Source organism: Diorhabda sublineata, chromosome 7 (genome assembly GCF_026230105.1).
Source record: "Diorhabda sublineata isolate icDioSubl1.1 chromosome 7, icDioSubl1.1, whole genome shotgun sequence".
Taxonomy (NCBI): Eukaryota; Metazoa; Arthropoda; class Insecta; order Coleoptera; family Chrysomelidae; genus Diorhabda; species Diorhabda sublineata.
The window spans coordinates 5,235,629-5,258,947 of record NC_079480.1 but is presented as its reverse complement, the minus strand read 5'-3'; the positions used below and the strand labels follow the sequence as shown (position 1 = coordinate 5,258,947).

Sequence of the window (23,319 nt, the reverse complement as noted above, 5' to 3'; positions counted from 1 at the left end):
GCCGGCATTTTCTAGCCCGGCAAAGCCGAGTCTACATCGACGAGGCTTAGGCCGCCCGGCCTACCCCGGCATGATGTGGACTCTGCTTTAGAAGACGAGATACAGACAAGCCATGTGTTTACCAGATAAAGTAATTTCTGTGCGTATAGTAAAGTAATAAAACGATAAAATACATATGTCCAAAAAGAGAAAATGTTTTCAAAAATAGGATTACAAAAGAAAAGTATAGATCCGTATCTCCTTACTGCTCAAGTTTTACAAATAACAAAAAAAGGTGTTTGTACAATAGCATCTTATATAGTTATTTTAGTTCGATACTCTCGATATGAGGGTATAATAAATTTTGGTATAATTCACTTGAAATATTACAAATAATGAATTTAAATCAATCTGAAATATAGTTAGGAATAAAACACATTTTTATCTCAAACAATCTCCCAAATAATTGAGTTCATTTTTTAATTTTTGTTAGCTCCACTTTCTTCTTGATCTCCTCCATTTCCCCAATTTCTACTGTAGCGTTTTAAATAACAGGACTGTTAATTGGAGGCACCAGGAAACATTCTGAATAATTGAGTATATTTTTTATTGTTCGCTAGTTTTACAATCTTCTTGGTCTTCTCAACCCCCATGTCAATCTGCTTACCTCTTAACCCTTTCTAATACAGGTACTTTATGATGGCTCGATACTCGATATTTTTTTATTTTCACAATTTCGGTGAACATCTTTTTTATTTAAATTTATTGCGTAACTCTAGTTTACTTTTTTGACGTCAAACTTTACACTGACACTTCTAACAAGTTATTGTTCGTTGCTATGGTAAGTATGTTTATGCATGGAACTGGTCTAGGCTAACTAGATATCAATACATCCTCGTATTGGTCACTCTCTACTTCACAAAATCTGTTGTGCAGCCAGTTTAGTGCAGCTTTTAAAGACACGTTCCATTATTAATCATAAATATAAAAGAAACTATTAATTTTTAACACACAAATTTATTTTGATTTATCACATAATTTATCTATTATAATGATAGGAAATTATGAAAATATTGGGAAAATGAAGAAAAAGTAATCAAAATTAGAATATTTGGAAAAGTTCCCTCATATTTGAAAAAAATTATAACTTCCTAAAGTGAAAGAATATGAAATGAAAAAACATACAAATGTAGTAGATCTAAATTAGTGTACAAACATTAGGAAGAAAAACCAACGACAAGCTTTACACATTTATAAGTAGTCCTGGAATCAAATGTAAAGGGAGCCACTAATAAACATTCAACACATTTCTATTGTTAACCTGAAAATACCTCAACGAACTGCTGTGATGATAACTAATATTTCATACTAGATTGTGACATGTAAAAAGTTATTAATATCAAATTTGTTATTATTGTTGAAAGTTGTTACTTTTTGATGTCATTTTCAGCGAATTGGTTATTAAATTTTGTTATCCTCGTAAACGTAGATATGAGGATGTTTTTCCAAGAAAACTATATCTTCTTCCAGCTGCTTTAGATCGGCTTCTATTTTTGATTTTCTTTGAAGTTTTGGTATGGTATCAGTTAATAATGGAAGGCATTGATATTGTTGCTGAAGCTCTTTCCAGTTTTGTTTTAGACCCTAAAAAATACATTTTAAATAGCAACTTAACATCAGTACAGAAATACAAGCTACATTTGGCCATGTCGATTTTTAAATGTATATCAGTATCTAATGGTATAAGAGTTTCGGTGCTGTGATCATACAGGCACATTTTTTGTATTAGCAAAGTAATCATATGACACTTATTTGATTATCAAAATTATTAATTAACGTATTGTTACGAACTCGTACTCGACATGGATCGTGAAGCTGGTCTTCCTTGGTTATGATCGAAGAGTCTAAAATTTAGTGAACCCGCAAAACCTTTGATATTATTTTTCTACATGTTTTTATATATATATGGCGGCGATTTGTTTATATTGTTTTTTTAGAACCAATTCATAGAAAGGCCTTTTTATTTTTTTTTTGTTTATTTTCTAAAATTATTCGAGAAATTCCTTTCTGGCATAAATACGTGCTTCTTTAGCAGCGAGAGTCTATAATTGAATGTCATAATTAATGGATCGGAATAAATTTTAATAGTAATGAATAGTAATTATTATAAATAGAGTCTAGTGTGTAAACAAGTTAAGTAAGTAAGCAACAGTGTGTATAAATTCACCCCACCGTTAGAAATAGTTTAAATTAATAAGAAAAACTTTAGAGTATTATTTCTTCCATTGAGTGAATAATAATAAAATGTATACCAATTATAATTTTTGCTCAAGCTATCAGTAACTACCAGGAATAATTTTCAATCAATATCTTGACCAAATAACTAATAGATAGTACGAGTATTGTCTGAAAAGTTTCAGATTTAACAAAGAAACAAGACATTAATTTCCATAATCATTTTTTACTTCTCAACTTATCATATTTTAAGTCGATACACTTTTTCCATCGATGCTCTAACCTATAATCTTTCCAACATCTCCAAATGTCTTTCCTACCAGTCAAACTTGAAGATTTGGAAACTGAAAAAGGCCCCAAAAGTCAGATTTGGTGAATACGGTGGGTGGGCAACCAATTTAAAGCATACTTCTTGAATTTTAACCGTAAGGATCACCGAAGTATGAGAAGGTGTATTGCCCTGATAGAATAGCACTGTATCCTATCTTTGCTTTTGTAATCAACTGTTTTTTTCATTTCAAGAGGGTTTCATCTACAGTTATGAATGTACACAAAAATCCGACTCATTTACTCAATCCTGGAATTTCCTTCCTTTCCTTCTTACTCTAATCGCGAATAAACGTTTGAAAACGACAAGTATACATTACGCGGACTTTTTCGCGATCCTACTGACTGCGCCAATTACGTTTTTGGTTTTTAAAAGTTTATTTAAAAAAAATGTAAGAAATAAATTTTAAATAAAGACTAAGATGGCTGAGATGGTTAGGAAGAATAAATTTGACAGGAACACGAAAAAAAGGAAGATCCACAAAGAGATGGTATATGAAGGTACAAGGAGATGTAATAGAGATGGGATTGGAAGGCGAAGACAAGAAATAGAAAAGAAAGATAATTATGACCATGTTATGGACCTAGATGGCCTGTGTATATATAAATGTTATCATAAACGCTTTTAATTGAATATAACTATTTTGCAAAACATGTTCTCACATATTTTTTGTTAATCTACGTTATGGAGAGTTTGAAAAGAGAAATATGAAATTTTTTTATTGAGTTTTTCCAAATCCAATTTTATTATTTTTTCTTTAAATATACTGATGTACTCTGCATAATATTATAGAAAACTCTACAAGCACACTGTATATGATAAAATATGTATTACATTTATTATATTACACTTACTTCAAGTAAAGCTTCCCGTTGATCACTTGTGATATTCGTATACAAAATTTGCTCTACTCCATTGGTAGTTGAATTCACATGGCATTTCTTCTCTTTCAGATCTATAATTTTTTTTAAATATGATGGAACCTTTCCAAACGTTTTAATTTTGATGTAAACGGGTACCAGACCGGATTTTAGGGTTTTCTTTGTACCTGTAAGGTAAAATATTTACATTAATATTGGATAAACTTGTGACAATTACAGGAATTTTTTTAATAAATTGCCACGGTTTGTATGACATTCCTTTCTCTTCATTTTTCTTTATGTAAAAAGCAAGCACAAATGGGTAAACCTTATTACCCTCGAGTAGATTGTATCTGTACAGACGTGCTTTAGTAGCTGATTCCACAGACTAGCACTTCTCCAAAGAAAGAAGTCAAGTCAGCGATCTTTCTTCTATGCTCTTAGCTGGCCAAGTTTTTGGCCAACTCTGGATAGTCTATAAGTTGAATTGCTCTCTTCTGTATTGAGTCGAGAATCCTCAGAGTATGCTCGGAAGCCGAGCGAGCAATAGACGAGATGGACGAATCTCGGCCTTTTGAGGATTAGAAGCTTTGTGGAGTAAACCTATTTAGGGAGTAAATAATAATCACATAAATTGGTATCACAAAAAATATATAATCAATTTTCATAAAACTATCTTTTAAAAGCGTGTAAAAGAAAAGGGTTTTGTACATTTGTAAAAGATTAAGCTTAAATAATTTTTGTAGTAACCTTTTACTTTTCTATTAACTGTAGACTGAAAACAAAATTGGCATATTCCTACATATGAATGAGATAAAAATTATTCTATATGCATGATAGAAATACATATTTGCACAAAAAACGTATAGTACTTACACATTTGTTTTTTGAAAAGCAGATAGCTTTCACTACCTAATAATTGTTGAACTTTAACTTTTATGTCTTTATCAGTACAAATAAAATTTTTGCTAGACTACATTATTTGATGTTTGATTTTTATTAATAGTGCCACGCACGATTCTATGTTTGCAGTATTGTCTATCCTATTGACTATTATAATTATAAGAACATTGTCATTTCAATATGAAACGCCAAATATACAACGGCCAAAATGAATATCCAGAGCTTTGGTAAATGGTTAATGGGAAAGTTTACTTTTAACACCCCAACAAAATGCATTTAGGTATTAGATAATACCTTACTACAGTCAATACCAAAGTAGCTGCAGAGAGAAACACTTTTTTTAACATGGATGATACAAAAACATACATAGATCAACACAAATCCACAAACCATTTAATGGGTAAAGATACATCATTTTTATTTTAGAACATATTAAATTTGAGCTTTAGAAGCTTTGAAAATAATTCAAAATATTTTTGGAAGTGAACAAGTTAGTAGGTGCAAAAGAATAAACAAAAAACAGTAAACTACATACTAGATATACAAATTTCAATATTTTTTTAAAAACTTATCTAACAAAATTCCAATCAAAGAAAATTAGTATACATGTCACAACTTCTTTAGCGACGTGACTTTATTGCATGAGTATTTTTTTATGTAAATAAATCCTACTTAGAAGATCTGGCCGATAAACGAAATTGTATAATTATGAATTTGACCAACATAACATAACATGAAGCTTTAATGAAGTACTTAGTTGTCTTTAGTTAATCTATATAGTGTACACTGTAAAATTTTCTATTATTATTATACCTGTATTATAAACTCATACTTTTAACGATTCTTCAAAGATTCTTCTTCACTAGGTGATGAGCATTTTGTTGAAACAATAGACTATTTAATTCTTTCATAAGATAATCTAAGTCTATAGATCTACAAACTATCAATCCGAACTATTCTAAACTTACTTCTATTTTACAGTTTTACATTTGTATAGTCCCGGTCCTTACACACTCCTATATTTCCACTTCCAATCGTTGTATCCATGATCTTATTCTTTATTTTATACAAAAATGTCTCCACTCCACAATATAATTTTGGTTACTAATCAATAATTTTGTTTCTTCTCAACCATCAATTGCTTTTATTCCCTAGTTACCGAAATCCCATGTCACTTGATTTTGATTTCGATATCATTTATAACTGTCAAAGGGTGCATTCCACTAAGCGTTTACAGCGCCTGAAATACACTTTGGGCGTTCCACATAGCGACTACGATCGTTGTGGTCGCAGTCACTCATGACAACGTTCACGACGACCCTTGTCAAGAGGTAGGTCGAAGTGAGCATTGAAAGAATTAGCGGAATTTTCAAAACTTAAGCGACGCAGATTGCAACCATGAGAATCTATCTCATTATAAGATGCGGTATGGGATATATAATTACTTTTTAAGCATACTTGTCACGCACCACTATCGCCGAAGAAGATATTTTGATTTTACTTTAATGTAAATCAGTTAAGCACTTCACTAAAAAATTCAATAACTTACCAATTATAACATAACTATACTTTCCATCTAACGACGCCGATGACTTTTGAAAGATCCATTTATTACTGTAATTACGTTACTTAGTTAGTAAATAGAACGATCTCCCATCGTCTACACTATTTCAATCACTTTATTCAAACATCAAACCAAACAACCGTTACTCCATCCCATGGAGACTTTGCGATTCATCAACTTCTGCGCACGAGCACAGCCAACTCACAGTCTTGTGCGCAATGAATAATACGGAATAATTAGTTAATTTCTTTTTTCAGGTTTCCTTAAGACTTCAGACAAAAAGGAAAATATTTTTGAAACGAAAGAATTCGGAAAATTTAATAGGTATTTTTAGTTTTTCAAGAGGACATTTTGGGCCGGAAATAAAAAATATTTTCTAATCTGAATTTGCAACCGCGGTTTAAATTGATATCTTTTTATCGAATCAACGAAAAATTCGGGGTTTGGATTTTCAGAATGAGCATTGAAAATCCTTTCGCTTCATATATTTTTTTTAATTTTTCCGAATATTTGACTGCTAGCTGGATGGACCACCTGAAAACGGCTTTTACACGTGACTTTACGTCACATTAAATGACACTTTCTAATGCATAGTGAGGGCTCAATCAGACGTTACGAAATGGACGTGCGTTACGATATTGTGGAATAGAGAGAGCCAATCAGCACATTGATTGTATAGCACATTATACTTATATTGAGCGAATTAAATGCTGGTCATGAACTTTTAGGTGAAAAAGTTATTGAAATAATATTTGAATGAAAATCAGTCATAGTTATAATATTATTCTGGCTTAATGCCGGAATTCAATGAGGCATGCGTCAAAGTGATGATTGGCTCACTCCATTCGGCAATAGTCGTGACATACGTTCATTCCGCACCTTCTGATTGAGCCCTAATAATTCCAGTATCTAATTGAATCAGTCATAGATAAAAGATATACAGGGAATCAGTATAAAAAATTATTCTTTGAAATTCAATTTAAAAGTTGTTAATCTGATTTCCGACTACAGATGTGTTTGTTTATTGTTATAAACAGGTGTTTTAAGTTTTACTTCCAAAAAACTGTATTGCGTAATCAAAACAAAAGATGTATGTCTGAAAGGATTATACTCGTGCTAATCCACTTACATACTCACCGTATCGATCCGTGACTACTGTAGGTATTGGCTCTTTCGGTTTCATTTTGCCAACTGTTTCTACATTTTCTATTACAAAATTTGTTCGAGGACGTGATGGTTTAAAATTTTTCGAACACTCTGATCTTTTTGGTACATCAATTTTCCGTCTACACGTTGGCGTTGGTTCTTTTTCGATAATCTTAACACTATAACAAGGCCTTCCTAAAATGTAATAGATATGTAGTTTCATTAATACGAGGTATATTTTTGAAGTAAGTACCGTTTTGGAATTAAAAAAAAAGAAGTGCAAAGATATCGCAATAATTTTATTTTTACATGAAATCCTGTACCTTAATCTACTTTTCTACATAATTTCCGTGAATATTGAGGCACTTGTCATAACTTGGCACCAGTTTTTGAATACCCTCCTCATAAAATTCTGCCGCCTGACTTCTTGTTAACCACTGTTCACAACTGTTTGGACTTCGTCATCGTCTTGAAGACGCTGACCGCCGAGGTATTTTTTCAAGTGCAGGAACAAATGGTAGTCGCTGGGCGCCAGATCAGGGCTGTAGGGAGGATGATCTAGAGTTTCCCATTGAAAAGATTTGATGAGATCTTTGGTCCGATTAGCCACATGCAGCAAAACGATACCCTTACTCAACTTGCCACGTCTTTTGTTCTGGATTGCACGACGCAGATCGTTCAATGTCTCACAATAAGACGCTGCATTGATTGTCTCATTACGAGGCCGAAACTCCACTAGCAATACTCCTTTTCTGTACCAAAAAAACTGTGCAAATGATTTTCCTGGCAGAAATTGTTTGATTAAACTTCACTTTTTTGGGTGATGATGAATGTCGCCATTCCATGGATTGTTGTTTCTTCTTCTTCACAGATCAGACGATGGATATCGATCTTTTTTACGCCTTTAACACTAAGAAATCGTATAACAGCCCGTATTTCACAATCGGCGGGACTCGCAATTCTCGGAGGCATCTTAAACATTTAGTAAGCAACGTACACAATGAAGAATCAGACTGTAATGGCGTCAGTGCGTATACAAGAGATGTAGGTAACCAGCGCGAATGTGCAGAACGCCGACCTTGGGGTTGCGGCGACGGAATCGCAAAACGGTACTTACTTAAAAAATATGTCTCGTATTTAGACAAATACGGATATTTCCAGAAACTAATCTTAAAGCAGACAGTTTTAAACCCTTGACCCTGAGTTCTGTTGGGCGGTCTGCATAGAGTGTTATTTGGCAATGTTACAAGATACACATATTGTATATCTCATCCAAAAATGAATCCAAATTTTTCAAACTTCAAAATTAGCTTATTTAGACCTTAAAGAACAATTTCAAAAAAAAATTAGATCGTTGCTAAATTGAGAGTTAAGAGATAACATCGATTTTTGCTTTGCAGTGTTAAGTTGTTTCATCAATTTTAATTAATATAATGCCTAAAGTCATTCCTACACTAGTGAGGGTTAAACTATACGAAAAACTACGTATGGATATGGAAAAAATGTACAGTTCTGCAATACTAATTAATGGAATTATATTCGTCCAAATTCCTAGTTTTGTTACTTTTTTACTTAGTTATCGTTTTTCCTAAGTATCCGACGACATCGCAACGAATTCATTTTAATAGCGGCTGTACACTCTCGATTGAGGGCTTTCGCTATCTCTCGCGAGCTCTTCCGCTCAAGAGACTCACCACGAGCGCTACCATGTTCTGCGCACTGATGCGTGTTCAAAATGTATTGAGCTCAAGAAAACAAAGTAAGACTTATGACGGAAAAGCGAGTGCACAAAATGAGATCTAAAGCTTTTTTCTCAAAGTTAAAAGAAGAGAATACAAAACTTCTTATTTCCTCTTTTGACTGTCAAAAAAAATGGTAAATCCCAAAGTGCTTGACCAATCGGCATACTAGAGTCGCCAACTTTATACATACAATTTTACAGTGCTGAAAGGCTCCTCAAAATTGTTAGTTAACTAAAGACAATGTTTTTATATACACTTGGATGGAAAACGAGTTTCCCAAAGGATCTAACCAAATCTGCTCAGCTGTTTTCGGCTGTTTAAGTAGAATGGATTTAACAGGTTACTCAGCAGTAAGGTTTTGTGCCGACTGTTGTGGCGGGCAAAACAAGAACAGCATGATTGCAATGTGCTGCTATTTCTTAAAAAATGTTGCGCCTGAAGACATAAAGGATATTCAAGTGATGTTTCCTGTTCCAGCAAATTCCTGTTGGCCTCCGTCGATCGAGTATTTGGAAGGATCCAGAAAATCCTTAAGAAAGAGGCGACTAGGTACAGTAAAAAGTTTAGGGCAGGATAGATCGGAGGCTGAAAATTACTTTAAAAACGTGGCATTTCAAGTTCTCCAAGGCAAAAAGGTTCGTTAACAATCGGCGAATAATATTTTAGTATGGGGTGAAATCTTTTACAACACAGACACTGCTGTTTCTAAACAGATCTTAAAAAGAGGAAAAAATCTTTCAACTTTTAGTGCTATGAATATACAAAAAGGAGTACCCGTCAAGCCTGAGAAGTTACATAATCTTCAAAAGCTTTTATCAAAACATTTTGGCGAAAACAGAGAGGAGGTATCGTTTTACAAAAACCTTTTAAGCCCTGATGTGGCTAATGAATTAGTTGGTGTTTCTGACGATCTCGAAGACTTGCCAAGAAAATAACAGTGAAAATGGAGAGCTTAGGGTCTAATTATAATTTTCATTTTATTTTGCTTATAGAGTTTAGTTAATATGTTTGCTTTTTTTAGTATTTTGCTTAAATTTCGATAAAAAAATTGTAATTTGTGGTCCTTAGTTTGATCAATAACTAATTTATGCGAAAAAAAAACGTTTCAAAATTCGACTTATCAATAATTCAAATTAAAAAATAAAATCATTAAAGAAAAAATATTTCAAAGTAACAAAGCACAAGAGTTGCTAGGTGTTCCATTAAGGTATATAAAAAATATCGTAAACAAATCTTTAATAATAAGAACGTAAATAGTTTTTCCTCATTTTCTCAAAATTACTGTACATGGATAAGGCGAGTTTTGATATAGAATGCCTCAAATGTTTTGTATCTCATTTGATGATATCAAGTTGCGTTTATAATTTATTTTATGATACCATTTTACCAAAATTCATTCGATTTCGTGCATTTTTTAAAAATAATGTTTTTGTAATTCAATTGTTTACAAATTACCGTGATGATTTTTGGATTATAGTCGAATACTATTATGAGTATAGTCATTTTCATCATATTTTACCTAATAGTAGATACTACAAATTTTTACCTGTATGTTTACCAAGAAAATTATGAGGATCAGGTGGTTTAGTTTCGGGTACTCCCATCGTGGCATGAGCCTTTTTATCCACTAATGCCTGTCATCTTCTCTCGTCTCTGCTATTTCGGTATCTTGAATTGCAATTTCGTTTTTTGGGTTCAATCGGTGCTTTAGAAATATCATATATACTTTCATTGTGACTTGTTAATGAAATTACGGACATTTTTGCTATTCAATTAAAATTTGTTTTAGAATTAATATCAACTACAACTAAATTTTGGATATTGATAAATCAAACTTCACGTAACTATGGCAATATCGGTACAATACCTTTATGAGGAATAAAAAATCCATCTAAATCAAACGTGCAAGTGAGAAATAGATGAAAAATATCTGAAAGTTATATTAAATAGTAAAATTCTCTGGAACCAACTTGGAAAGTAGATTATCACTAAAACCAACAAAGCCTAGAATTGAGCAGAAATTTCCCAGGGAAGAATTTGGATGTGGCACCAATTATCAAGTATGGAGCAGTGGCCTGGCCACTAAAATACAAAAGATACAAAAACTTACACCAGAATTGATTGTAAAACTTACACTTTTCCACATATTATAGTGAAGGGATAAACCTAAACCTTCGTCGTATAATAATTTTGCTCCGGGAGAAAATTAATCTGGAAAATAAGTTGCACCATACTATAATTTATCCGAAATGCCATCAAATGATAAAAGGATGGCTCCAAAACAGCGGATAAAACTGGAATAAGAGGTACAGGTCCAGAACCAAACAATCTGAAAGCTCGGGCAGCACACCAAATATTTTTCAAGCAATATACAGTTGAAAAATGTGTCCTATAGCCAAGCAGCCATCAGATCTCTAAGCTCCAATATCACCAGGTCATTGTACAAGTCAAATAAGCTAGTAGAGAAGAGTTATCCTCTAATGGGTTCCGAGACACACTGAAGTGGAGGGAAATGGAAAAGCAGGAAGAGCTGCTAAACAAGGGGGGGATACAATATTCATAAAACTTGAAATTCTTTTAGGAATCAGCTACAGGACAATAGAGACAATACTAGAGAAGAATATAGACATAGAAAAAACCTGATTTACTCTATATTTTTAGAGTCAGTCAATCAATTTTGCATATTTTGAATTTAAAACTTATTATGGCTCATGATAAAATAAGAACAGTCCCCATCATCAAGCATATATATTAGTTTTTCGTCCCTAACAAATAGTAAAGCAACATTCCAGATGATGATCATCCCCATGCCGTTAAATCTCTTGGATTATGGCTAACGCTTAGGGCACCTACGTATCATTTATTGGGGTGGATTACTTCCTTTTTATTTTTGTTACAGTTTTTTGTTGGTTCTGATTTCGTTTGTCAGCTTTCTCCATTCTTTTTTGTTGTTGCATTTGGCTTTCCAGTCTACTATTTCCAGGACTCTGGTATGTTCTTCAATTTGTTTTCTGCAGGTATTTCTTGGTCTGTCTCTGCCCCTTGACCAAAGAGGTATCTATTGTATTATCTTCCTCATCATTTCCGTAGGTTTTCTTCTCATAATGTGTCCTGCCCAATTTAGTTTTTGTATTTTTACATACCTTATCATATTTTCTCCTTGCACTTCTTCTATTTCTTCATTTTTTTTAATCTTCTCTCTTCATCTCCTCTAATATGAAGTACGAGTATACGAAGATGTATTGATAACTAGCTAGCCTAGACCAGTTCCATGCATAAACATAATATTGCGTTACCATAGCATGAGCAATAACTTATTAGAAGTGTTAGCGTGAAGTTAGACGCCAAAAAAGTAAGCCAGAGCTACACAATGAATTAAAAGAAAAAAGATGTCCACCGAAATTGTGACAATCGAAAAATTCGAGTATAGGGCCATCATAAAGTACCTGTATTTAAAAGGGTTAAAAGGTAAGCAGATTTACGAAAATATGCTTAATACCCTTGGTAATCAATGTCCTTCGTATGCGACCGTAAAAAATTGGACTGCAAGCTTCAAAAGAGGTAAATTTTCTATTGAAGATGATGGTCGATCAGAAAGGTTAGTTTCTGTGTCTGTCCCCGAAAATATCGATGCAGTTCATGACATGATTTTATCAGACCGTCGAATTGGGCTAAAACGGATATTTGAAACACAGAATATTTCATACGAGCGCGTTTATCATATAGTTCACGGCAATTTGGACATGAGAAAAATTGCTCCAAAATGAATCTCTAAATGTTTGAATGTTAACCAAAAGCGAGCAAGGGTAGAAGCATCGCGTTCGAATTGTTCTCGATGTAGACTTCTTAAACCGAATTGTTACTATGTATGAGACTTGGGTATATTACTACGATCCAGAAACAAAGCAACAATCGATGGAGTGGCGACACTCTGGTTCTCCAAAACCTAAGAAGTTTCGTGTCCAAAAATCTGCTCGAAAAGTTCTTGCTTCAGTTGTTTGGGATTGCCATGGACTAACCATGATTGAATTTTTGGATAAGGGTAGAACAATAACTGGAGATCACTATTCGACATTACTGACCACTATACGGGAGAAAATTAAACAGAAAATATGCGGAAAGATATCTAAAGGTATTTTGTTTTTGCAGGACAACACCCCTGCACACAAATCTCATGTTGCCATGCAAAAAATTCGTGATTTAGGATTTGAATTACTAAAACACCTCCCTTATTCACCAGATTTCGCTCCGTCCGACCATAATCTCTTTCCTTAACTAAAAAAAAGTTTAAAAGGTCGTAAATTTTCTTCCAACGAGGAGTTCATAAAAGCTGTATCTAATTAAGAGAATATGTCAAGTAATAAAATTATCATTGAAATTTTGTTTGTTTTTATAGTAGGCTAAGAATTTTTCAATATATCCTCGTATATCACAGTATTTTTTTCTCGATTATATTCTTTCTTTTCATTTATCAAACTTGCTTTCATGGCGTACGCAATCATTGGTCTAATTATTGTTTATATATTTTTATTTTGTTCTTTCCACTGATATTCTTGCTTTTAAGTAACTTTTTATTTTTTCCCAATGTTCGATATTCTTTCTTGAACGAAGATACATTTTCCAGATGATACAATGATTTAATCAAATTTTTAAATTTACTATGAAATAATTATTCGATATGTTAATATTTTATTCACAAACTCTCGCGCTTTACAGCCCCCGGCACAATACTATTTTTAGCGTTAAAATTATAAATAATGGAGGTAAGGTCTCAATTGTCTTTTTGAAATTTCCTCCACTGTGAGTTTTCTTCCCAAAAATCTTAAATATAAATAGTTAGCAAGTTATTAACAAAAAACGTTTCTATTTTGATTACAAAATGTTCATGAAATATTAAATAAAATTAATAATAACTCCATAACATTGTACGATTTATGATCTACATCTTTGTATAAACCAAGCAAAACAGTGATGTATTTTACTATAGAGTTTATATTTTTATACAAATGAGGAGTAGTTTAAAGATATTTTTGGATTAAACTGCACAAAAGAGTGGTCGCTAAAGTTTTTGGAATTCCCAATTATATTTTCTTTTATTCGTTTTTAAATTCCATTTTTGAAAAGAACGTGTAAATCGAGAACATCAATTTGAGAACCTGAAACATGAGAATAATTAGTGTTGATTGAAAAAATCGAGATGTAAAATCGTGATAAGAGATAATAAATGTAAATTTATACGAGAGGACCCGTGCTGCTCCGCAACAATGATTCGTCGTAATCAATTAATACTTTAGTTTAGTGGTAGAAATTTTCTTTCTACACTTTTACAATCAATATACAATATTATACAATACAATTCTGAGCCCAAGTTTAATTTTTCTATCGGCCTTTGATAATATTAATAAAATTTTTTTTGTAAATTCTGCATTGTCATAAATCGATGTACTGAAATAAATTAAAATATGAAAAAAGTTGGGTTATATTGCAAAAAATGATTTTATTTAACGGCAACGGTCATACCACACTGAATATACCGGTTCTCGTCCGATCACCGCAGTCAAGCAGTGTCGGGTGCGGTTAGTACTTGGATGGGTGACCGCTTGGGAACACCGCTTGCTGTTGACTTTTTTATTTTTTTCTTCTTCCAGTACTTTTACAATCAATATATTCTTCAATAAGATAATTTTGGAAATCTCCAATAATATTAAAACTAATTGTTAGAGCAAATACAATTTTGAGTCCAAGTTTAATTTTTTTATCGACCTTTGATAATGTCAATAGAAATTTTTTATGTAAATTCTGCATTATATGTCATAAATCGATGTACTGAAATAAATTAAAATATGAAAAAAGTTGGGTTATATTGTAAAAAATGATTTTATTTTACGGCAACGGCCATACCACACTGAATATACCGGTTCTCGTCCGATCACCGCAGTCAAGCAGTGTCGGGTGCGGTTAGTACTTGGATGGGTGACCGCTTGGGAACACCGCATGCTGTTGCCTTTTTTATTTTTTCTTCTTCCAGTACTTTTACAATCAATATACTCTTCAATAAGATAATTTTGGAAATCTCCAATAATATTAAAACTAATTGTTAGAGCAAATACAATTTTGAGTCCAAGTTTAATTTTTTTATCGACCTTTGATAATGTCAATAGAAATTTTTTATGTAAATTCTGCATTATATGTCATAAATCGATGTACTGAAATAAATTAAAATATGAAAAAAGTTGGGTTATATTGCAAAAAATGAATTTATTTGACGGCAACGGCCATACCACACTGAATATACCGGTTCTCGTCCGATCACCGCAGTCAAGCAGTGTCGGGTGCGGTTAGTACTTGGATGGGTGACCGCTTGGGAACACCGCATGCTGTTGCCTTTTTTATTTTTTCTTCTTCCAGTACTTTTACAATCAATATACTCTTCAATAAGATAATTTTGGAAATCTCCAATAATATTAAAACTAATTGTTAGAGCAAATACAATTTTGAGTCCAAGTTTAATTTTTTTATCGACCTTTGATAATGTCAATAGAAATTTTTTATGTAAATTCTGCATTATATGTCATAAATCGATGTACTGAAATAAATTAAAATATGAAAAAAGTTGGGTTATATTGCAAAAAATGATTTTATTTGACGGCAACGGCCATACCACACTGAAAATACCGGTTCTCGTCCGATCACCGCAGTCAAGCAGTGTCGGGTGCGGTTAGTACTTGGATGGGTGACCGCTTGGGAACACCGCATGCTGTTGCCTTTTTTATTTTTTTCTCTCTGTACTTACAATCAATATTTTCTGATGAGATAATGGAAGGGATGGGAGAAAAATAAGTGAAAAGGAAAGATAATAGGAGAAAATTATTGAAAAGTTTGTATGTAAAATTGTAGAAATACTAATCATTAAAAAGAGAAATTTTCATAGAAAGTGAGTCCTGTCAAATTTATAGATTTGGGGAGAATATTAATTTTCTGTAAATATCTATTTTTTAGGATAATTGTTAAAATTTACCTTTATATAAAAATTCATGTCGATATTATACAAATTGTAGGCATTCAAATACGGAACATTCTGTGAATGATGTAGTAGGAACATAAAATCTTTCTTAAGTTCGCAGCTGTGTAAATCGTACCAGTTAGCTTGAAATATGTGTTCAGGTAATAAACCAGCCTGCAACAAATAAAAATTTTTTTTCAACTCTATTGAACTTTGAATTATGAAAAGATGCCATAATTCGAATTACACAGGTCTGCAATTAAGAAACTACAGAGTTTTTTGCATACATTTTCTTAGATTTTGATGTCCTCAAACCGAAAAAAATATTCAAAAGGCTCCATCTCACCAACTTCCAAAATTCTAATTTAGTTGAAATTTTATATTTTATTTTTCAAGCTTAAGTGGTACAGAGGACTCAGAAACATTTGCTACGTAGATTTTCCAGTTGACGAGGAACTTTTTTCTCAGAGTGAGCTCAATGACCTGGTAAGAGACTCAAAAGATCAGTGGTGGATTTACAGATTGGCCGCTTGTAGGCTAATAATCGACTGCTGCCTCTAGTGATCTCAGAATTTCGATACCTTGGTCCACAATTATTCAAATTACATTTCTTATCAAAAAAATCTTGACATTATTATTCGAAAACCAAGGGTTCATGTAAAATCATTGATTATTTTCACAGCAAAACCTGATAAAGGACATTATTTCAAACAAAGCTGAATAATGTACTACTTTAGTAAGATAAGGTACATTTTAAAACTATTCAACACTTATATAACGTTGATACATACTTTTTATTAGACTCACACTTTAACAATAAAACAATAATTATATTGTCGTTCGAAATCTTGTTCATTATTCCTGACGCTATAAAAGAGCTATAGCATTAAGCATTTCATAGTTTTAAATCGATAGTAAATAGGTCTTTCCTCTTTTCCAACAAGAAAAACTTCTCTCACCTAAACAATTTTCGCTGGTGTCCAGAGATCAATACGAAGTAAAAAGTGTACGCATTCCTGAACTAATTCTGTTTCTGGATAATTGAGGTACAATTTTTCCATAAAACTTTTGTTTCTGTTGGAATCGATGGTTATAACTTACCCAACTTTGTAATAAAGCTAAAGCGGATATGAGACAACCAGAAACGTGTTAATTGTGAAATAATCACTCGCAGCCATTTCAATATCTTCATCAGGTGTTTGATCGAATCTTTTTATTTGTTCTATTTTTCCATTTCTCTAGTACGAATCCATTGCCATGAAAAACTTTATTAATCGCCTCATCAAAACTCTTAGTGTGAATAATATATATGTTTTTTAATTTTGTGTATGGAAATGAAAAAATGCTATTGTAAATTTTCCGCCCCATGAAATCTGCCGCCCTAGTCTACAGCCTATTTAGCCCGCTAGTAAATCCACTACTGCGAAAGATGCTAGAAAAAACCTTTTATCATCTGGTTCCTTATGGAGACATCATACAGACATACATCATAGAGTATTTACTCAATGTTTCACTCAAGACGGCAATCTGGTTTATTCATTGATTCATCCAAAACTAGCCCCAAAACAGGCTTGGTATAATGGAAATGTATTTGCATCTCTTCCGATAGGACACTCAGTTCATATGGAAGAAAACTACAATGACTTGGCTACGATTCTTAAGAAAAGCAAATATCAAGAACATAAACGGATGATTTGTGGATAATTTAAAATACTAACAATATTATTGCGTCAACAATCAGGTTATACAAAATTTCCTTAATTTCTATGTTTGTTGATAGTAGAGCCAGACAGCTACGCTGGTCAACAACTGACGGGACATCAGGACACGGTTTAACTCCTAGCGAGAGAAACGTTATTAAAACCACTTTGGTTTCACCAGAAAAGGTTTTTATTGCCACCTCTTCACATTAAATTGGGGCTAATTAAGTTATTGCAAAATTATGTGGCTTATTTTGAATATATATGTTCCAAGCTCCCGAAATCGTTTGAAGCAAAGTTGAGAGGAGTTTGCACTGGCACTGACATAATAAAACTTTTGTCCTGATTCAATAGGAAATATCGTAATAGAAGCATGGGATTCTTTCAAAAATGTAGTGCAGAGGCTTTTGGGTAATACCAAGAATCCCGAACAAAATTATTGTACAGCGCATGCTGACACCGTATAAAGTAAAACTACTCTACTCGAAAAAGAAAGAAGAAATTTAAGGTAAACAATAAAGCCAAGGAAAATGCTATGAGCAAAGAAAATACTGTGAAGAAGATGAAGAATAAAGCAAAGCCTGCGATAAAAATTTAGAGTTCATCTGCACAACAGAGAGAGTGGCACTGCATTTACTCTTCCGAAATTTTCGTTCATCCACCATCAGAGGATTGGATTCAGTACAATGCCTGCGAAGAATGGTGCCGCGAAAAATTGTATTTATATGGTTTTTCAAGCGATGCTGGTCCTACAGAATTGGCTTCCAAAGCGTTGATTTTTTAAAAAATCTTGTTTTGCAGAACATAATCAAGAGACAAATTTTCTAATTCACTATTATTGATCTATCTATTTATCTGGTAACCATAGTAGAAGTTATAGCCCACTGTCTCTAGTACACTCTAGTACACAAAAGTAAGCTTACACTATTTTTTACAAAAAGAAAACAACATTAATTGTTATTAATTCACACATCATTGAAAAGCCTACACTGTTGTTTATTTTTTAATTAAGTCTTCATTTTGTCTCCACATTTTCGAAGATACGCTCCAGGTTTTATATTCTTCAGTCGAAGAAGTCTCTAGAGAATCCGTTGAGGAAGTGTGTAGCCTCTGCTCGGACGTCTGCCCTTGAAGCGTTTGCCAAGTGTTCCTTTCGCTTGGGGAAAGGGGGAAAATCAATGAGATCTAAGCTTGGACTGCAGCGACATGAGGTTGAGCGTGGATGTGAAGAAGCACTACTTTCTCGGTCAGTTGTTCTCCTCAGCGATTCTGGATTGATCGCCGGAGTTAATTCAATGTTTCACAACATCTGTCTGAGTTTATTTGATGAGGACTATCCCATTCTCAACCCAAAACACAGTCACTATAAACTTTCATCGTTAATTTCCGTGCGACCCTCAGCGAAAAGCTTTCACCATTTGCAGATGTACTGAACGGACACCTTAGTGGGACGGTAACTTCATACCTTCATATTTAACACTTTAATATCTGACGGAGAACTCTTAGTAGAGCAGCGTATTGCGGATTGGCGGGCCCAAGAGTGGCAGAACAACTTTCCACTCGTCAACTCGAGGCTGTAACTCATTGGGAATCTCACTTGTGTCGTGACCAACTTAATTCCAATGCTTAGTTGAAGCTTATTCAGCAGCAATATTTAATTCACTTTGTCCTGACTGTGGGCTGGTTACCAAAACGTAAATGAAGGTGCGTTAATGGAAATTATTGATTTAACCAACTTGTTTTAGGTGATAAACTTATCTACAAGTTTAAGTTTGTCTATCTACTAACCTGATAGTATAATTCGTTTCCAATTGCACAATATTCTAGAAGTTGAGATAGTACAATAATTGTCAGAGCTAGTCTCATTACTTGTTGAGAAAGTGTAGCGTTTTTCTGAAAATTGTTCACAAGAATCAGTCAAATTTAAGGAATTGTTTTAATTTTAGTTCAATTAACAGTGAAATACGTAACTCCTTTGTAGCCGATATCAAAAGATAAGTATAAGAGGATTGCTTTTCAACGCTTTTCTGATAATGTATGAGAGTATCTTCTAGATATTATACAACACGAAAATGTGTAAAACAAGTTATATCAAACAAACATTTTTTAACAAATGGACAAAGAATTCTTGTAAAAGATAAAAAATACTCGATTTAAATTTAAATTTTTCAGCCCTGATTGGTTGAAGTATTTTGGAGTTTCTAAAAAACCAAATTTTCTCTACAGTAAAGTGTCTTTTATGTGGCAAATACGACAAAAGGTTATTGAGATAGATTCAGTGTCAATTACTATCCATATCTACATATCCACTGGTACTATAACTATGATAAACGTATAACTACCATATTTGCAAGGATATATGCCTCTCCACATACAGCTATTATGGCAGATGTTATTAAACACATAGCGATCCATCCGAATAGATTATTCCATTTCTTTGTAACACTAAAAAAAAAACAAAAAGAAAACCATTCACATAAATTTCCTTCCGATTCAGTAGAAAATTACTAATTGACCCAAACTGAATTCAAATTCCAACAGTAATTAAATTAGACTTGCTAAACATGTGTAATGGACCGTTGGAGGGATGGATACGGCGGGATAATATAATAGAGACACTGGTTTTTAGCGGATTCATTTTAATTTTTATTAACTTAAACTAGAGTTTGCTCGTAAACATTGTATTAAGCAGGTGTTAGTATGAAAAATGTTCTAATTTATATGCAGTAATTCATGATAAAGATTCAGTGTAATTTTATTCGTGCCAGGAGCTGTAATCTGATCTTTAAGATTTTCCAATTGTCCCTGAAGGAAGACGGAGGCCAGCACTCGAGCACGGAGATGTTGTATGTCAGTGAATCATCTTCGTGGGAGTAGATGTTTTGTGTGACTACATACCTAGCTTTCCTGGTACCTTCATCCGTATTTATAGGCATATATAGATAAATCCTTCCTTTAGGTTTTGCAGAAATTCATTTTCTCCTCTTTGGTCTGCTTAACTATACTTTGTCCATGCCATTAAAACCACTTTCTGTGACATCCACGTTGTACCGTTTTTCATTCAACTTGAAGATTTAATCGAAACAATTCGTTTCGTCGTCCATCCTCCTCAATTTGATTACATAATCTCCAACTTGATATTCTCTATGCCGATAACCAATTTCTAGGTCAAATGGGAACTTTATTTCACGTCTAAACAGGTTTTTTTCCACAGGTGTTTCCCCATTGGATTTATTGATAGCAGATCTATACGTCATTGCAAATGGAGAGAGACGAAACAACTCTGAACAAATAACTTTCATTAGTCTTGCTAATTCTCTCGATCATTCCATCTGATTGTCGATATAATGTGATTGTCCTGGTCTTCTCCATTCACAGCTTATCAAACGTTTTCTGGAGTCACACATGTCTTTCAAATTTCGGCAGCGATTACAAAGCCGAATGGCATGACTTTAAATTGCCACAGTCCAGATTCGGGAGTAAAAACAGTCTTATCTGCTTATCTTTGGAGTCAGTCTTTATTTGTTGCTAGACTTCAGGTCTAAGATTGAATATAACTTGCTGCCAGCTAAAGTATCTAGGATGTAGTCAATTTGGCGCAGAGAATAGCTGTCCTTCTTCGTAATGTTGTTTAACTGACTAATAATACTTCTAATAATATTATATAATATAATAACTAATAATATTTCTATTCTTCCATCTCGAGAATTATTTTTTCAGCTTCCTCTCTCTTCGCTCGCGGTAGTCGGCGAACTGATTGTCGATTGGCTTAGCATCCCCAATATCGATTTTGTGTTTGACAGCTGACGTCTTCTCTAAATTTTCTCAACTATATTCAAGGATTGACCAGCTTCTGATAACATCTGTTCGAATCGTTCATGAGTATTATCAGTTGTCGTTGAATATAGATAGAACTATTGACATTACTAGTACGCAGGATCCAACCTTGGTTGCTTTCTCAATGACAATTAAGTAATCGTTCACGTACTGGGATCTTCTTCGCCGATGTAACTCATAGTTTGCCGTTATGTGTGTGGTAAAATTGTCGTTTTTTACCCAACATTTCCTTGTAATCGCGCTATTATCATGGTTTCGCATTTTATATTAATGGTTTTGTTTCTGAAGTATTATTCTAAACCATGAAGACTCATTACGTTAATTCTCGGGATTACGTGAAATTTTCTGGACCAATTCACAATTGGATTTGTATGTCTACGATGGAATTTTCAAAAACTTTGATTCGAAAATAAATAAAAGGTATTTAGGAGCACAACATATTTATCAAATTTTGTTTTCTCGTACTACAGCAATCTGACCAATTTGTTCATTTTGACCTTAGAATTTTTTTGTCATCCGCCACCCATTATCTGGCAAACAATTTCTGTAGTTAGTAGTAAACTTCAACATTAAGTAAAACCACGAAATTCGATTAAGAAGTAAAAAAAACTTCTAAAAATAGTACAAGAATAGGTAGATAAATTGAGTTGGTCTTTTGAAGATGGATCTAAATCATAAGATCTAATACTACGATAGACCTTATGAGGAACGTCTTTTATCGTCTTCTTAGCCAGGTAAATAGTTTACCTGGCACTAGTAGAAAACAAATATTTGATTTTTATGACCAACTGTAATATACATTACCTTAGAAGTAACTGATGGTGACGTACGCATCGAACGAAGGCTTCCTTATTTTCATTTTTGTAGTTAAAGTCTAATTTATCATCGGCTAAAAATCTCAGTTTTTCGTTCACTTCAGACATCTCAGGAGTGTTAAATTTTAGAAAAGTATTGTGTAAAATCTTGTACTGGCAAATAATACATGACGATATGGCCACAAATAAAAAATCACATCCCAGTATCATGCAAGCCATTACATATGGTATCATTACAATTTGTCCAAAGTATAATATTGCATAATATTTTGGTTCTTTTTCGAAACTTGAAGGATACGAGATTGGTAATGGATATTCTTTATTTATCCAAGATTTAATGAATAAGAATAATATATATATTACCGCCCAACTTATTATAAATATAATTAATAACATAACTTTTCCGTATATGTTCTTCAATTCTTGTGCTAACTTTTTGCCTAGTAAGTCGAATGGCCAGAATTCCTTCAATATAATCTCCAAGATTAATTTTATTTGTTTACTTTTCAATGAGAGAAATGCTATTTTCAATATCGTCTAAAACGGAAATTATATAACAATAATTATTATTTCCAATAATCATTAATTATAAAGTACATTTCTAATTAAAATTTCTAATGAATCAAACTAGAATCCGTATTTGTATCATAATACAAACACGCTATTTTGACGTTTTCCAGATTGCAGAGTCCATTTATCGAGATACCAGATGTTGGAAATTTGTACTTTCGGTTTTACTAACAATCAGAACGGTCGACATTTTGAAGTGGATTCACGAAACATATAGCGTGTCGTAGAAAAATAGATTTTTTTCAAATTTGCGACCAATTAAGAAACCGAACCTAATTCAATTGAGCCTAAAGTAAGCCTAATCTAACAAGAAAATGAATCCGTTTCTTGGTCTGGTTGAAAACATCAAGGCTCAATTCGAAAGAAAATAAAAGTCGAATAAAGAAAAACGCGACAACAATTATTTTTGAATTTTTTTCACTACATCTTCCCCTTTTTCATAATCTCCAAAAAAATAATTTCTTAAAAATATTTTGCTTAATATATGAACCTAGTTCTAAATCGCGCAGATACGGAAGTACAGCCGTTAATTAATGATTTTAAGTGATGTGTGTCAGTGAGTTCTACAAAACATTTTTACGAGTATCTAAATTGTTTATTACCGAATATATTGTAACGGACAAAATCATTTTAAATG

At 33.0% G+C, this 23,319-nt stretch overlaps 2 protein-coding genes and 4 non-coding genes across 6 annotated transcripts; 4 read left to right on the top strand and 2 right to left on the bottom strand.

The window, feature by feature from the left end:
• Positions 1-995: 995 nt before the first annotated feature.
• LOC130446852 (enkurin) lies at positions 996-10,361 on the bottom strand. Its single transcript, XM_056783356.1, has 4 exons — positions 10,304-10,361; positions 7,007-7,210; positions 3,397-3,590; positions 996-1,623 (listed from the first exon to the last, which is right to left on the bottom strand). Exons 1-4 carry the CDS (start codon positions 10,359-10,361, stop codon positions 1,441-1,443), a joined length of 639 nt encoding a protein of 212 aa, XP_056639334.1. The 3' UTR covers positions 996-1,440.
• Positions 10,362-13,850: 3,489 nt separating this feature from the next.
• Positions 13,851-22,331, bottom strand: LOC130446851 (odorant receptor 30a-like). The gene is made up of 5 exons (XM_056783355.1): positions 22,102-22,331; positions 19,836-19,905; positions 19,249-19,353; positions 15,776-15,934; positions 13,851-13,913 (listed from the first exon to the last, which is right to left on the bottom strand). Exons 1-5 carry the CDS (start codon positions 22,329-22,331, stop codon positions 13,851-13,853), a joined length of 627 nt encoding a protein of 208 aa, XP_056639333.1.
• Positions 14,264-14,382, top strand: LOC130447181 (5S ribosomal RNA). Its single transcript, XR_008910218.1, has one exon. It is a non-coding gene; the product is annotated as a 5S ribosomal RNA (ribosomal RNA).
• Positions 14,645-14,763, top strand: LOC130447180 (5S ribosomal RNA). Its single transcript, XR_008910217.1, has one exon. It is a non-coding gene; the product is annotated as a 5S ribosomal RNA (ribosomal RNA).
• LOC130447179 (5S ribosomal RNA) lies at positions 15,025-15,143 on the top strand. Its single transcript, XR_008910216.1, has one exon. It is a non-coding gene; the product is annotated as a 5S ribosomal RNA (ribosomal RNA).
• On the top strand, positions 15,405-15,523 carry LOC130447175 (5S ribosomal RNA). The gene has a single exon (XR_008910214.1). It is a non-coding gene; the product is annotated as a 5S ribosomal RNA (ribosomal RNA).
• Positions 22,332-23,319: the final 988 nt, after the last annotated feature.